Source organism: Bombina bombina, chromosome 6, assembly GCF_027579735.1.
Source record: "Bombina bombina isolate aBomBom1 chromosome 6, aBomBom1.pri, whole genome shotgun sequence".
Lineage (NCBI taxonomy): Eukaryota > Metazoa > Chordata > Amphibia > Anura > Bombinatoridae > Bombina > Bombina bombina.
In genome coordinates this window covers 477,495,330-477,510,693 of record NC_069504.1, presented here as the reverse complement: position 1 = coordinate 477,510,693, position 15,364 = coordinate 477,495,330, and the positions used below count along the sequence as shown (strand labels likewise).

Sequence of the window (15,364 nt, the reverse complement as noted above, 5' to 3'; positions counted from 1 at the left end):
AATCAGAACGCTCCATAACTGCAGAAAACTAATACATAAGTTAAATGCAGAAAAAAATGCATATATAAAAAGGTTATATCCCCATTAAGATAGCTCAAGGAAAGGGAAACACTTACCCCTCTCTCTGAATGTAGCTCTTAAAAAACAACAACTTACAAAATAAAAAAAGTTAAAGCAAAGAGGCGAAAGGACTTAAGACACTGACATACAGGTAGTGTACTAAAGAAGAAATGGAGCGCGTGCCAACCTGACATTTTAAAAAATGCTCCCAAAACCATGTACGCTCCACGCTGAGGTGCACAAGTTTGAAAGCCGACTTGTGTCAAAAAATGTACCTGCACAAAAACCTGTGTGTCTAAAATATACGTACGCGAAACGCCAGAGAGTTAAAAACCAGTAGGAAACAAAAAACAGTGTTGAAACATAGCAGTAGAGGATCTGGAATAGGAGTATATTGGAAATCCAACAGGAAGAGGCAAAGGACAAGTCCCTGTGACACCTGTGAAAGGCTTTTGACTAATTCCCCATAGGTAAAATATATGCCACTACCCATACTCCAAATACATCCCTCCATCAATACCTACACTCTGAGGGGAAATGAGCCTCAACTAAGTCTGAGAACCCCTTTCACTGAAGAATCAAATGCACATCTTCATTCTTCACCTCCTACAATGGAGGCAAAGTCAAGAATGAGTTTAAAAGTGAAGTGGGAGGGGTTTTATAGAGCTCTTGGGGTTTGGGAATCTTTGCCTCCTCCTAGTGGCAGGGGAGAGTAATTCCCAGGAGTAATGGATTGTGGGCTCTCTTCACCTGTATGAAATAAAAAAAATGTATGTAGGGATCTTTTGAATTCGCCTTTCCCATGTTAATGGAGATAGTTACCCATATTCCCAATGTGTTTACTGTCTTTAGCAGTTGTTAAAAAGTTATTCCTCAAATGTGACGAGATACAGACTCAGGTCTTAATTATCTAAAATTTGCCAGCATGATGTGAAATATTATGACCTATCTAAAAAAGTACTACTGTATGTTACTATTGACTTTTTGTTATTGTTAAGAACTGAGGAAGATTCAGCAAGAAATACAAGTTTATGTGAGAGATTTAAAGACTTTATAAAAAAGAAATGCACACATTTCCACATACCCTTTTTATGCTGTGATACATATACATATTTTCTACATTACAGTATTGGTATAACAAACATCACAGTTCCTTTCTGGTATTTGTTTTTTGTTTGCTATTTTAGTGAAGCACTTAAATAAAATCAGAAGTACATTTCTTAAATATGGATGAGTTGCAGATGTTTTTAATTTTTTTTATCGTAAGCATGTAACTGACATGGTCTAGTGGAGGGCATCAGTTCTGTATTTATCAAATACAAAATCAGGTGGTGCAAAACAGAATTTATGCTTACCTGATAAATTACTTTCTCCAACGGTGTGTCCGGTCCACGGCGTCATCCTTACTTGTGGGATATTCTCCTCCCCAACAGGAAATGGCAAAGAGCCCAGCAAAGCTGGCCATATAGTCCCTCCTAGGCTCCGCCTACCCCAGTCATTCGACCGACGGACAGGAGGAAATATATATAGGAGAAACCATATGGTAACGTGGTGACTGTAGTTAGAGAAAATAATTCATCAGACCTGATTAAAAAACCAGGGCGGGCCGTGGACCGGACACACCGTTGGAGAAAGTAATTTATCAGGTAAGCATAAATTCTGTTTTCTCCAACATAGGTGTGTCCGGTCCACGGCGTCATCCTTACTTGTGGGAACCAATACCAAAGCTTTAGGACACGGATGAAGGGAGGGAGCAAATCAGGTCACCCAAACGGAAGGCACCACGGCTTGCAAAACCTTTCTCCCAAAAATAGCCTCTGAAGAAGCAAAAGTATATAATTTAAAAAATTTGGTCAACAGGAACCTCATTCTTGAAGGCCCATGTGGAAGCCACAGCCCTAGTGGAGTGAGCTGTGATACTTTCAGGAGGCTGCCGTCCGGCAGTCTCAAAAGCCAATCTGATGATGCTTTTAAACCAAAAGGAAAGAGAGGTAGAAGTTGCTTTTTTACCTCTCCTTTAACCAGAATAAACAACAAACAAAGAAGATGTTTGTCTAAAATCTTCAGTAGCCTCTAAATAGAATTTTAGAGCACGGACAACGTCCAAATTGTGTAACAAACGTTCCTTCTATGAAACTGGATTCGGACACAAAGAAGGTACAACTATCTCCTGGTTAATATTTTTGTTGGAAACAACCTTCGGAAGAAAACCAGGCTCAGTACGTAAAACCACCTTATCTGCATGGACCAGATAGGGCGGAGAACACTGCAGAGCAGATAACTCAGAAACTCTTCTAGCGGAAGAAATTGCAACCTAAAACAAAACTTTCCAAGATAATAACTTAATATCTACGGAATGTAAGGGTTCAAACGGAACCCCTTGAAGAACTGAAAGAACTAGATTAAGACTCCAGGGAAGAGTCAAAGGTCTGTAAACAGGCTTGATTCTAACCAGAGCCTGAACAAACGCTTAAACGTCTGGCACAGCTGCCAGCCTTTTGTGAAGTAAAACAGATAAAGCAGAGATCTGTCCCTTCAGAGAACTCGCAGAAAATCCTTTCTCCAAACCTTCTTGTAGAAAGGAAAGAATCTTAGGAATTTTTATCTTGTTCCATGGGAATCCTTTAGATTCACACCAACAGATATATTTTTTCCATATATTATGGTAAATTGTTCTAGTTACAGGCTTTCTAGCCTGAATAAGAGTATCTATTACAGAATCTGAAAACCCACGCTTTGATAAAATCAAGCGTTCAAACTCCAAGCAGTCAGTTGGAGGAAAACCAGATTCGGATGTTCGAATGGACCCTGAATAAGAAGGTCCTGTCTCAAAGGTAGCTTCCATGGTGGAGCCGATGACACAATCACCAGGTCTGCATACCAAGTCCTGCGTGGCCACACAGGAACTATCAAGATCACCGAAGCCCTCTCCAGATTGATCCTGGCTACCAGCCTGGGAATGAGAGGAAACGGTGGGAATACATAAGCTAGGTTGAAGATCCAAGGTGCTACTATTGTATCCAATAGAGTCGCCTTGGGATCCCTGGATTTGGACCCGTAACAAGGGACCATGAAGTTCTGACGAGAGGCCATCAGAACCATGTCTGGAATGCCCCATAATTGAGTTATTTGGGCAATGATTTCCAGATGGAGTTCCCACTCCCCCGGATGCTCCTCCATCGCCAGGGAATTCATTGTTACCCCCTGATGGTTGATATATGTAACAGTCGTCATGATGTCTGATTGAAACCTTATGAATTTGGCCTTTGCTAGTCGAGGCCAAGCCTTGAGAGCATTGAATATCGCTCTCAGTTCCATTATGTTTATCGGGAGAAGAGAGTCTTCCCGAAACCATAGACCCTGAGCTTTCAGGGGTTCCCAGACCGCGCCCCAGCCCACCAGACTGGTGTCGGTCGTGACAATGACCTACTCTGGTCTGCGGAAGCTCATTCCCTGTGACAGGTTGTCCAGGGTCAGCCACCAACGGAGTGAATCTCTGGTTATTTGATCTACTTGTATCGTCGGAGACAAGTCTGTATAATCCCCATTCCACTCTCTGAGCATGCACAGGTGTAATGGTCTTAGATGAATTCGTGCAAAAGGAACTATGTCCATTGCCGCAACCATCAAACCTATTACTTCCATGCACTGCACTATGGAAGGAAGAAGAACAGAATGAAGTACCTGACAAGAGCTTAGAAGTTTTGATTTTCTGGCCTCTGTCAGAAAAACCTTCATTTCTAAGGAAACTATTATTGTTCCCAAGAAGGGAACTCTTGTTGACGGGGACAGAGAACTTTTTTCTATGTTCACTTTCCACCTGTGAGATCTGAGAAAGGCTAGGACAATGTCCGTATGAGCCCTTGCTTTTGACAGAGACGACACTTGAATCAGGATGTCGTCCAAGTAAGGTACTACTGCAATGCCCCTTGGTCTTAGCACCGCTAGAAGGGACCCTAGTACCCTTGTGAAAATCCTTGGAGCAGTGGCTAATCCGAATGGAAGTGCCACAAACTGGTAATGCTTGTCCAGAAAGGCGAACCTTAGGAACCGAAAATGTTCCTTGTGGATAGGAATACGTAGGTACGCATCCTTTAAGTCCACTGTGGTCATGAATTGACCTTCCTGGATGGTAGGAAGGATCGTTCGAATGGTTTCCATTTTGAACGATGAAACCCTTAGAAACTTGTTTAGAATCTTGAGATCTAAAATAGGTCTGAATGTTCCCTCTTTTTTGGGAATTATGAACAGGTTGGAGTAAAAACCCATCCCTTGTTCTCCTAATGGCACAGGATGAATCACTCCCATGCTTAACAGGTCTTCTACACAGTGTAAGAATACCTGTTCGAAGATAATTGAGACCCGTGGAACCTTCCCCTTGGGGGTAGTTCCCTGAATTCCAGGAGATAACCTTGAGAAACTATTTCTAGCGCCCAAGGATCCTGAACATCTCTTGCCCCAGCCTGAGCAAAGAGAGAAAGTCTGCCCCCCACCAGATCCTTCCCAGATCGGGGGCCAACACTTCATGCTGTTTTGGTAGCAGTGGCAGGTGACTTGGCCTGCTTACCCTTGTTCCAGCCTTGCATCGGCCTCCAGGCTGGCTTGGTTTGAGAAGTATTACCCTCTTGCTTAGAGGGTGTAGAATTTGAGGCTGGTCCGTTTCTGCGAAAGGGACGAAAATTTGGCTTATTTTTAGCCTTAAAAGACCTATCCAGAGGAAGGGCGTGGCCCTTTCGCCCAGTGATGTCTGAAATAATCTCTTTCAAGTCAGGGCCAAACAGTGTTTTACCCTTGAAAGGGATGTTAAGCAAAAGCGCTCTGCGCGCCACGATAGCAAACCCTGAATTATTCGCCGCTAATCTAGCTAATTGCAAAGCGGCATCTAAAATAAAAGAGTTAGCCAATTTAAGAGCTTGAACTCTGTCCAAAACCTCCTCGTACGAAGATTCTTTATTGAGCGACTTTTCTAGTTCTTCGAACCAGAAAACACGCAGCTGTAGTGACAGGAACAATGCATGAAATTGGTTGTAGAAGGTAACCTTGCTGAACAAACATCTTTTTAAGCAAACCCTCTAACCTTTAATCCATAGGATCTTGAAAGCACAACTATCTTCTATAGGAATAGAAGTGTGTTTGTTTAGAGTAGAAACCGCCCCCTCGACCTTGGGGACTGTATGCTATAAGTCCTTTCTGGGGTCGACTATAGGAAATAATTTCTTAAATATAGGGGGAGGACAAAAGGTATGCCGGGCCTTTCCCACTCCTTATTTACTATGTCCGCCACCCGCTTGGGTATAGGAAAAACATCGGGGGGCACCGGAACCTCTAGGAACTTGTCCATCTTACCTAATTTCTCTGGAATGATCAAATTGTCACAATCATCCAGAGTAGATAATACCTCCTTAAGTAGTGCGTGGAGATGTTGTAATTTAAATTTAAAAGTTACAATATCAGGTTCTGCTTGTTGAGAAATTTTCCCTGAATCTGAAATTTCTCCCTCAGACAAAACCTCCCTCCTGGCCCCTTCAGATAGGTGTGAGGGTATGTCAGAACAGATATCATCAGCGTCCTCTTGCTCTTCAGTGTTTAAAACAGAGCAATCACGCTTTCTCTGATAAGTAGGCATTTTGGAAAAAATGCATGCAATAGAATTATCCATTACAGCCATTAATTGTTGTATGGTAATAAGTATTGGCGCACTAGATGTACTAGGGGCCTCTTGTGTGGGCAAAACTGGTGTAGACACAGAAGGGGATGATGCAGTACCATGCTTACTCCCCTCATTAGAGGAATCATCTTGGGCAATATCATATCTATGGCATTATTATCCCTACTTTGTTTGGACATTATGACACAAATATATCACATATATTTAAATGGGGAGACACATTGGCTTTCATACATATAGAACATCGTTATCTGATGGTTCAGACATGTTAAACAGGCTTAAACTTGTCAACAAAGCACAAAAAACGTTTTACAATAAAACCGTTACTGTCCCTTTAAATTTTAAACTGAACACACTTTATTACTGAATATGTGAAAAAGTATGAAGGAATTGTTCAAAATTCACCAAAATTTCACCACAGTAACTTAAAGCCTTAAAAGTATTGCACACCAAATTTGAAAGCTTTAACCCTTAAAATAACGGAACCGGAGCCGTTTTTACATTTAACCCCTATACAGTCCCAGGTATCTGCTTTGCTGAGACCCAACCAAGCCCAGAGGGGAATACGATACCAAATGATGCCTTCTATAAGCTTTTTCAGTGGTTCTTAGCTCCTCACACATGCATCTGCATGCCATGCTTTCCAAAAACAACTGCGCATTAGAGGCGCGAAAATGAGGCTCTGTCTATGACTAGAAAAGGCCCCCAGTGAAAAAGGTGTCCAATACAGTGCCTGCCGTTTTTATTAAAACAATCCCCAAGATTTAACAACTATTAAAAGTAATAATCTGCCAAATATACTTAGTAAAGTAATCGTTTTAGCCCAGAAAAATGTCTACCAGTTTTTTAAGCCCTAATGAAGCCCTTTATTCTTTTACTTAAACTAAGAAAATGGCTTACTGGTTCCCATAGGGAAAATGACAGCTTCCAGCATTACCGAGTCTTGTTAGAAATGTGTCATACCTCAAGCAGCAAAGTCTGCCCACTGTTTCCCCCAACTGAAGTTACTTCATCTCAACAGTCCTGTGTGGAAACAGCTATCGATTTTAGTAACGGTTGCTAAAATCATTTTCCTCTTACAAACAGAAATCTTCATCTCTTTTCTGTTTCAGAGTAAATAGTACATACCAGCACTATTTTAAAATAACAAACTCTTGATTGAAGAACAAAAACTACATTTAAACACCAAAAAAACTCTAAGCCATCTCCGTGGAGATGTTGCCTGTGCAACGGCAAAGAGAATGACTGGGGTAGGCGGAGCCTAGGAGGGACTATATGGCCAGCTTTGCTGGGCTCTTTGCCATTTCCTGTTGGGGAGGAGAATATCCCACAAGTAAGGATGACGCCGTGGACCGGACACACCTATGTTGGAGAAAATGTATTTACAGAAGGGAAACATTTATATCTGATCTTAAAAATCCTCACCTTTGATCCTTCGTATAGGAAAGTGTCCCATATCCTAAAGAAGATATCACTGACCACACTGTCTACAAACACTACCAGGAACCAGTTAAATGTTATAAGTGTATAATCCACTTTGTATTGCTCAAAGTGAGCACTCAGACGAGGCAGCTTTTCACTCATCAGGTCCTTGAATACACGCTGATCAACCTAGAGGACACAAATAATTGTTACTTACAGCTACACATTCTGGTCAACCATACTTAAATATACACATTACATAATGCTCATGCTCTATGGTGGTATTCATCCTATGAGGTAATGGGCATTAATCTAAGCACGTAATCATAGTTTAAAACAAGGATGAGGACCACTAGTACATTTTTTCGCTTGTCTATTCCAACAAGCTATGAATGCATTCTATAGGGACTACATGCTCACCTATGCTTGTTACGTGCATTATATGGTTTCATATGGCTATGAACTTCTACCCATAAACTGCTCCATCATGTCTGCCCATCAACAACACAAGGAACCCCAAGTAACAACTATATTCAGCTGTCAACTACAGTTGAAAAAAACCTTTCTTTCTTTCTTCCTTTCTTATGACACAGTGAGTCCACAGGATCATCAATTACTGTTGGGAATATCACTCCTGGCCAGCAGGAGAAGGCAAAGAGCACCACAGAAAAGCTGTTAAGTATCACTTCCCTTCCCACAACCCCCAGTCATTATCTTTGCCTTAGGTGCAAGGAGGAGGTGAATGTTTAGGTGTCTGTTAAAGATTCTCCTATCAAGATTTTATTATTTTGGAAGCCTGAGCAAGTTTGTTCTGATCTTCCCTCTCAATTGGGTTTAGCTGTATTCCACCTTAGGCTCTTTAGTAGGGCTGTGGTAGTTTTAAAGCAGTTAGGAACTTGTGGGGTGGGCCTCACTGCATTTTTCTGACAATATTTGCTGCCCTTCTACAGTATGCCAGAGTAGGCTTACTCTGTTCATCCTTTGTTCATCCTTTCTTCACAGGACTCTGAGGAGCAGCTTCCTCTCATTCCTGGTGCTGTCTCCCTGTCAGACAGATAAGGGTACAGGTAAGTGCCTTTTTTATTTCTTATAGAGCAATTACCCTGGCACTTAAAAAGATCTTATTACTGTACTTTAAAATGGGACAAAACTCTTCCTGAGGCAGGAATTTTTTGGCGGCACTACGTGACAGGACTTAGTTCTAGTGAGAGAGTTTGTATTTAAACTTGGTGGCTCAGCAGAGACGGGCAGTTGTGGTCTACTGTTTATGCTTTACTGTTAGAGGGATGACATATTGCGGGCACTGAGTTTTGGAACATAACAGAATGTTCAGTTTTTCTTGTGTTATCTCGGCCCAGTATTATGATAATGTCATGGGGGCGGAGCTTCCTCCCTGACGCAGCACACGCTTTTTCTGGAGCTGTTTTTTTCTCAGTACGGCTGAAGTAGTTTCCTCTAAAGTTGTGTTCCTTTCCTCTTCCGGACCCTGCTTGTTCCGAGTGTCTCCACAGCGTCAGAGAGGTCAGGTAGGCACCGCAGCGTAGCGCTGTGGTGTAGGGGTGCCCAGGAGGTGCAACAACATATTTTTTGTGAACATAAAAAAATATTTTATAGTTTCCTAAAGGGTTTTTCATTGAGGGTGTTTAATGCAATTGAGGGCATTGATTTTCTGAATAGATCTCTTAAAGAGACAGTTCCGTTTTTGTGATATCTGAAATTAAGAAGAAAATATTTTATTTTTGTGTGTGTATTTGTTTCTGTGCAATATGGAGTCAGTGCCTATAGCTGTTGAGGCATGTAAACTTTGTCTAAATGCCCAAGTGGAACCACCCTTGCCTTTTTGTGGCTCTTGTATAGAAAGAAGTTTATTAGACAAGGATAGACTGTTTGATTCTAAGCCACCATTCTCTCAAGTGGATGCTGTTCAGGCTATACCACAGTCTTCTCTACAAAAGTCCCAAACTGTACCATCGTCTCAGGCCCTGCGCTTCCTCTCTTTCTCCTGATGGAGTGTTTTTGAAGGCCGAAATTGCGGCCCAGGTTCCTCAGCGGTATCTGAGGCACTAGCGGCCATCCCTATGCTGCAAGGGAGGCGTAAAAGAAATATTGTTGAGTCAGACAGCAGAGTATATCTGATCCATCTCAGGCTATCCAAGTTGCTCCTTCCCATACGGAAGAGGAGGATACTTCAGTAGCCTCTGAGGGTGAACTCTCAGATGCGGATAGTGTATATCCTGCTTCTGATGCTGAAGTGGTTTCCTTCAGATTCAAGCTTGAGCACCTCCATGTTTTACTAAAGGAGGTGTGCATTGCTACAGTAACCAGTGCAGCAGCCTATTGGCTTGACGCTTTGTCAAAGTCATTGCAAGCTGAAACCCCTTTGGAGGAGATTCAGCATAGGACAAAGGCTCTAAAGTTATCTAATTCCTTTATCACTGATGCTTCTTTGCAGGTCATCAAGTTGGGGGCCAAAATATCTGGATTTGCTATATTGGCGCATAGAGCGCTATGGCTTAAATCTTGGTCTGCTGATGTTTCTTCCACATCTAAGCTTTTGGCAAACCCTTACAAGGGAAAGACCTTGTTCGGGCTGGCATTGGCAGAAATTATTTCCGATATCACGGGCGGTAAAGGATCCTTTCTGCCCCAAGACAAGAAGAACAAAAAGAGATGTCGGAATAATTTTCGTTCCTTTCGTAACCTCAGAGGTAAGTCTTCCCCTGGCTCTACCAAACAGGAACAGTCCAAGCCCTCGCGGAAGCCTGGTCAGTCCTGGAACAAGGGGAAGCAATCCAAGAAACCCGCAGCTGAATTCAAGTCAGCATGAAGGGGTTGTCCCCGATCCGGGATCAGATCAAGTAGGGGGCAGACTCATTTCGTGCATGTATCAGGGGTACAAGTTAGAGTTCAATACTTTTCCTCCTAGAGGCAGGTTCCACCTCTCAAGATTATCTGTAGACCAGATAAAGAGAGAGGTGTTCTTGAAATGTGTGCAGGACCATTCCCTCTTGGGAGTAATAGTGCCTGTCCCATGTCAGGAACAGGGTCTCGGGTTTTACTCAAACCCGTTTGTGGTTCCCAAAAAAGAGGGAACTTTAAGGCTAATTCTAGATCTAAAGTTACTAAACAAGTTCCTCAGAGTACCATCCTTCAAGATGGAGACTATCTGCTCCTTTCTGCCCCTGATTCAAGAGGGTCAATTCATGACAACCATGGACCTGAAAAGGATGCATACCTACACGTTCCCATTCACAGGAATCATCACAAATACCTGAGGTTTGCCTATCTAGACAAACATTTTCAATTTGTAGCATTTCCATTTGGCCTTGCCACAGCTCCCAGAATTTTCTCAAAGGTCCTGGGAGCTCTATTGGCAGTAATTCGGTCTCAGAGAATTGCAGTGGGACCTTATCTGGATGACATTCTGGTTCAGGTGCCATCCTTTCAACTAGCAGAATCTCATACAAAGATCTTGCTGGCGTTTCTTCGTTCCCACGGTTGGAAGATCAATCTGGGGATCAATCTGGGGAAAAGTTCTCCCGACTACAAGAGTGACCTTTTTAGGAACCATTATAGATTCTCTAGCTATGAAGGTTTTTCTGACGGAGGTCAGAAGAGCCAAGATTCTGTCCGCTTGCCTGTCCCTACAGTCGGCGACACAACCATCAATAGCCCAATGCATGGAGGTAATCGGGTTGATGGTGGCTTCCATGGACATAGTTCTGTTCCATTTGAGGCCTCTGCAGCTATGCATGCTCGCTCAGTGGAATGGGGATAAAACAGATCTACCTCAGGGAATAGTTCTGGATCAATCAACAAAGGACCCCCTACTGTGGTGTCTGTCACAAGAACATCTGTCCCAGGGGACGTGTTTTCAGAGACCCTCTTGGGTAATTGTGAGCACGGATACCAGCCTGTTGGGGTTGGGGTACAGTCTGGAACTCGTTTAAGGCGCAGGGACTTTGGTCTCAGGAGGAATCTGTTCTCCCCATAAACATTCTGGAGTTGAGAGTGATCTTCAATGCCTTGATAACTTGGCCTCAAGCTGGCCCTAGCCCGGTTTATCAGATTCCAGACGGACAACATAACCTCAGTGGCCTACATCAACCACCAAGGGGGAACTCTGAGCAATGAAGGAGGTGGCATAGATCATCCAGTGGGTGGTGGCTCACAATTGCTGTCTATCTGCCATCCACATTCCAGGAGTGGACAATTGGGAAGCAGATTTTCTGAGCAGACAGACTTTCTATCCCAGGGAGTGGGAACTTCATCCGGAAATGTTCTCCAGATTAACAACCAAATGAGGGTTACCAGAATTGGATCTGATGGCGTCTCTTCAGAACACCAAGCTCCCAAAGTACGGTTCGAGGTCAAGAGATCCTCAAGCCTTTCTAATAGATGCTCTGGCAGTTCCTTGGAACTTCAGGTTGGCATATCTGTTTTCTCTGTTTGCTTTCCTTCCAGGAGTCATCACTCGGATCAGGCTGGAGAGAGCATCAGTTATTCTTATAGCTCCTGCGTGGCCTCGCAGGATCTGGTATGCAGATCTAGTAGGGATGTCGTCCCTACCTCCATGGAGACTACCTCTCAGGAAGGACCTTCTGCTTCAGGGGCCCTTCCTTCATCCGAATCTCGTTTCTCTGAAGCTGACCGCTTGGAGATTGAACACTTGATTTTAGCCAAGCGTGGATTTTCCGAATCGGTTTTTGAGACCATGGTTCAGGCTCATGAGCCTGTTACTAGAAGGATTTACCATAAGATATGGCGTAAATATCTTTATTGGTGTGAGTCTAAAGGATATTCTTGGAGTAAGGTCAGGATCCCAATGTTGTCATCTTTTCTCCAGGAAGACCTTGAGAAAGGGTTATCTGTCAGTACCCTCAAGGGTCAGATTTCTGCTCGTTCCATTCTGCTACACAAGTGTCTGGGGGACGTAACGGATGTACAATACTTTTGTCAGGCCCAGTTTAGAATCAGGCCTGTGTTTAACCCTTTAAGGACACAGCTTTCAGTTTGCTCAATTGTTTTATGACGGAAAAATTCTGTCATATGTCCTTAAGAGGTTAAATCGGTTGCTCCACCTTGGAGTCTTAACCTTGTTCTTAAAGTTTTACAACAGGCTCCGTTTGAGCCTATGCATTCCATAGAAAACATAATTTATGTAAGAACTTACCTGATAAATTCATTTCTTTCATATTAGCAAGAGTCCATGAGCTAGTGACGTATGGGATATACATTCCTACCAGGAGGGGCAAAGTTTCCCAAACCTTAAAATGCCTATAAATACACCCCTCACCACACCCACAATTCAGTTTAACGAATAGCCAAGAAGTGGGGTGATAAGAAAAAAGTGCGAAAGCATATAAAATAAGGAATTGGAATAATTGTGCTTTATACAAAAAAATCATAACCACCACAAAAAAGGGCGGGCCTCATGGACTCTTGCTAATATGAAAGAAATGAATTTATCAGGTAAGTTCTTATATAAATTATGTTTTCTTTCATGTAATTAGCAAGAGTCCATGAGCTAGTGACGTATGGGATAATGACTACCCAAGATGTGGATCTTTCCACACAAGAGTCACTAGAGAGGGAGGGATAAAATAAAGACAGCCAATTCCTGCTGAAAATAATCCACACCCAAAATAAAGTTTAATGAAAAACATAAGCAGAAGATTCAAACTGAAACCACTGCCTGAAGAACTTTTCTACAAAAAACTGCTTCAGAAGAAGAAAACACATCAAAATGGTAGAATTTTAGAAAAAATATGCAAAGAGGACCAAGTTGCTGCTTTGCAAATCTGATCAATCGAAGCTTCATTCCTAAACGCCCAGGAAGTAAAAACTGACCTAGTAGAATGAACTGTAATCCTTAGAGGCGGAGTTTTACCCGACTCAACATAAGCATGATGAAATAAAGATTTCAACCAAGATGCCAAAGAAATGGCAGAAGCTTTCTGGCCATTTCTAGAACCGGAAAAGATGACAAATAATACAAAGCTCTAACAGCATCCAAAGAATGCAATGATTTCTCCTTAGAATTCATAGGATTAGGACATAATGAAGGAACCACAATTTCTCTACTAAGGTTGTTAGAATTCACAACCTTAGGTAAAAAATTCAAAAGAAGTTCGCAGCACCGCCCCATCCTGATGAAAAATCAGAAAAGGAGACTCACAAGAAAGAGCATATAATTCAGAGACTCTTCTGGCAGAAGAGATGGCCAAAAGAAACAAAACTTTCCAAGAAAGTAATATAACGACCAAAGAATGCATGGGTTCAAAAGGGGGAGCTTGAAAAGTCCCCAGAACCAAATTCAAACTCCAAGGAGGAGAAATTGACTTAATGACAGGTTTTATACGAACCAAAGCTTGTACAAAACAATGAAATATCAGGAAGATTAGCAATCCTTCTGTGAAAAAAGGACAGAAAGAGCAGAGATTTGTCCTTTCAAGGAACTTGCGGACAAACCTTTATCTAAACCATCCTGAAGAAACTGAAAAATTCTCGGTATTCAAAAAGAATGCCAAGAAAAAAAAAAAAAAGATGAGAAAGACACTAAGAAATATAAGTCTTCCAGACTCTATAATATATCTCACTAGATACAGATTTACGAGCCTGTCACATAGTATTAATCACAGAGTCAGAGAAACCTTCTTTGACCAAGAATCAAGCGTTCAAACTCCATACCTTAAAATTTAAGGATTTGAGATCCTGATGGAAAAAAGGACCTTGCGACAGAAAGTCTGGTTTTAACGGAAGAGTCCACAGCTGGCAAGAGGCCATCCGGACAAGATCCGCATACCAAAACCTGTGAGGCCTTGCTGGAGCTACCAGCAGGACAAACGAGCATTCCTTTAGAATCTTGGAGAATACTCTTGGAAGAAGAACTAGAGGCGGAAAGATATAGGCAGGATGATACTTCCAAGGAAGTGATAATGTATCCACTGCTTCCGCAGATACCAGGGAAGTTTCTTGTTTAGATGAGAAGCCATCAGATCTATTTCTGGGAGTTCCCACATTTGAACAATCTGAAGAAATACCTCTGGGTGAAGAGACCATTCGCCCGGATGCAACGTTTGGCGACTGAGATAATCCGCTTCCCAATTGTCTATACCTGGGATATGAACCACAGAGATTAGACAGGAGCTGGATTCCGCCCAAACCAAAATTCGAGATACTTCTTTCATAGCCAGAGGACTGTGAGTCCCTCCTTGATGATTGATGTATGCCACAGCTGTGACATTGTCTATCTGAAAACAAATGAACAACTCTCTCTTCAGAAGAGGCCAAGACTGAAGAGCTCTGAAAATTGCATGGAGTTCAAAAATATTGATCGGTAATCTCACCTCCTGAGATTCCCAAACCCCTTGTGCCGTCAGAGACCCCCACACAGCTCCCCAACCTGTAAGACATGCATCTGTTGAGATTATAGTCCAGGTCGGAAGAACAAAAAAGCCCCCTGAACTAAACGATGGTGAACTGTCCACCATGTCAGAGAGTGTCGTATAATCGGTTTAAAGATATTAATTGAGATATCTTTGTGTAATCCCTGTACCACTGGTTCAGCATACAGAGCTGAAGAGGTCGCATGTGAAAACGAGCAAAGGAGATCGCATCCGATGCGGCAGTCCTAAGACCTAAAATTTCCATGCATAAGGCTACCAAAGGGAATGATTGTGACTGAAGGTTTTGACAAGCTGATATCAATGTTAAACTTCTCTTATCTGACAAGGACAGAGTCATAGACGCTGAATCTATCTGGAAACCTAAAAAGGTTACCCTTGTCTGAGGAAACAATGAACTGATTGGTAAATTGATCCTCCAACCATGATCTTGAAGAAACAACACAAGTCGATTCGTATGAGATTCTGCGAAAATGTGAAGACTGAGCAAGTACCAAGATATCGTCCAAAAAAGGAAATACCAAAACCCTGTTCTCTGATTACAGACAGAAGGGCACCGAGAACCTTTGAAAAAAATTCTTGGAGCTGACGCTAGGCCAAACGGTAGAGCCACAAAACTGGTAATGCTTGTCTAAAAGAGAATCTCAGAAACTAAAAGTGATCTGGATGAATCGGAATATGCAGATATGCATCCTGTAAATCTATTGTAGACATATAATGCCCTTGCTAAACAAAAGGCAGAATAGTCCTACAGTTACCATCTTGAATGTTGGTATCCTTACATAACGATTCAATATAGATAGATCCG

General features: G+C 42.3%; 1 protein-coding gene across 3 annotated transcripts in view; it reads right to left on the bottom strand.

Annotated features, from left to right (window-relative positions):
• The window catches only part of TBC1D2B (TBC1 domain family member 2B), a 438,274-nt gene that overhangs the window by 70,274 nt on the left and 352,636 nt on the right, over positions 1 to 15,364 (bottom strand). For all 3 annotated transcript variants that reach the window (XM_053717278.1, XM_053717279.1, XM_053717280.1), the window contains exon 11: positions 7,154 to 7,339. In XM_053717278.1, coding sequence (XP_053573253.1) covers positions 7,154 to 7,339 — 186 coding nt within the window. The remainder of the gene's footprint in view (positions 1 to 7,153; positions 7,340 to 15,364) is intronic.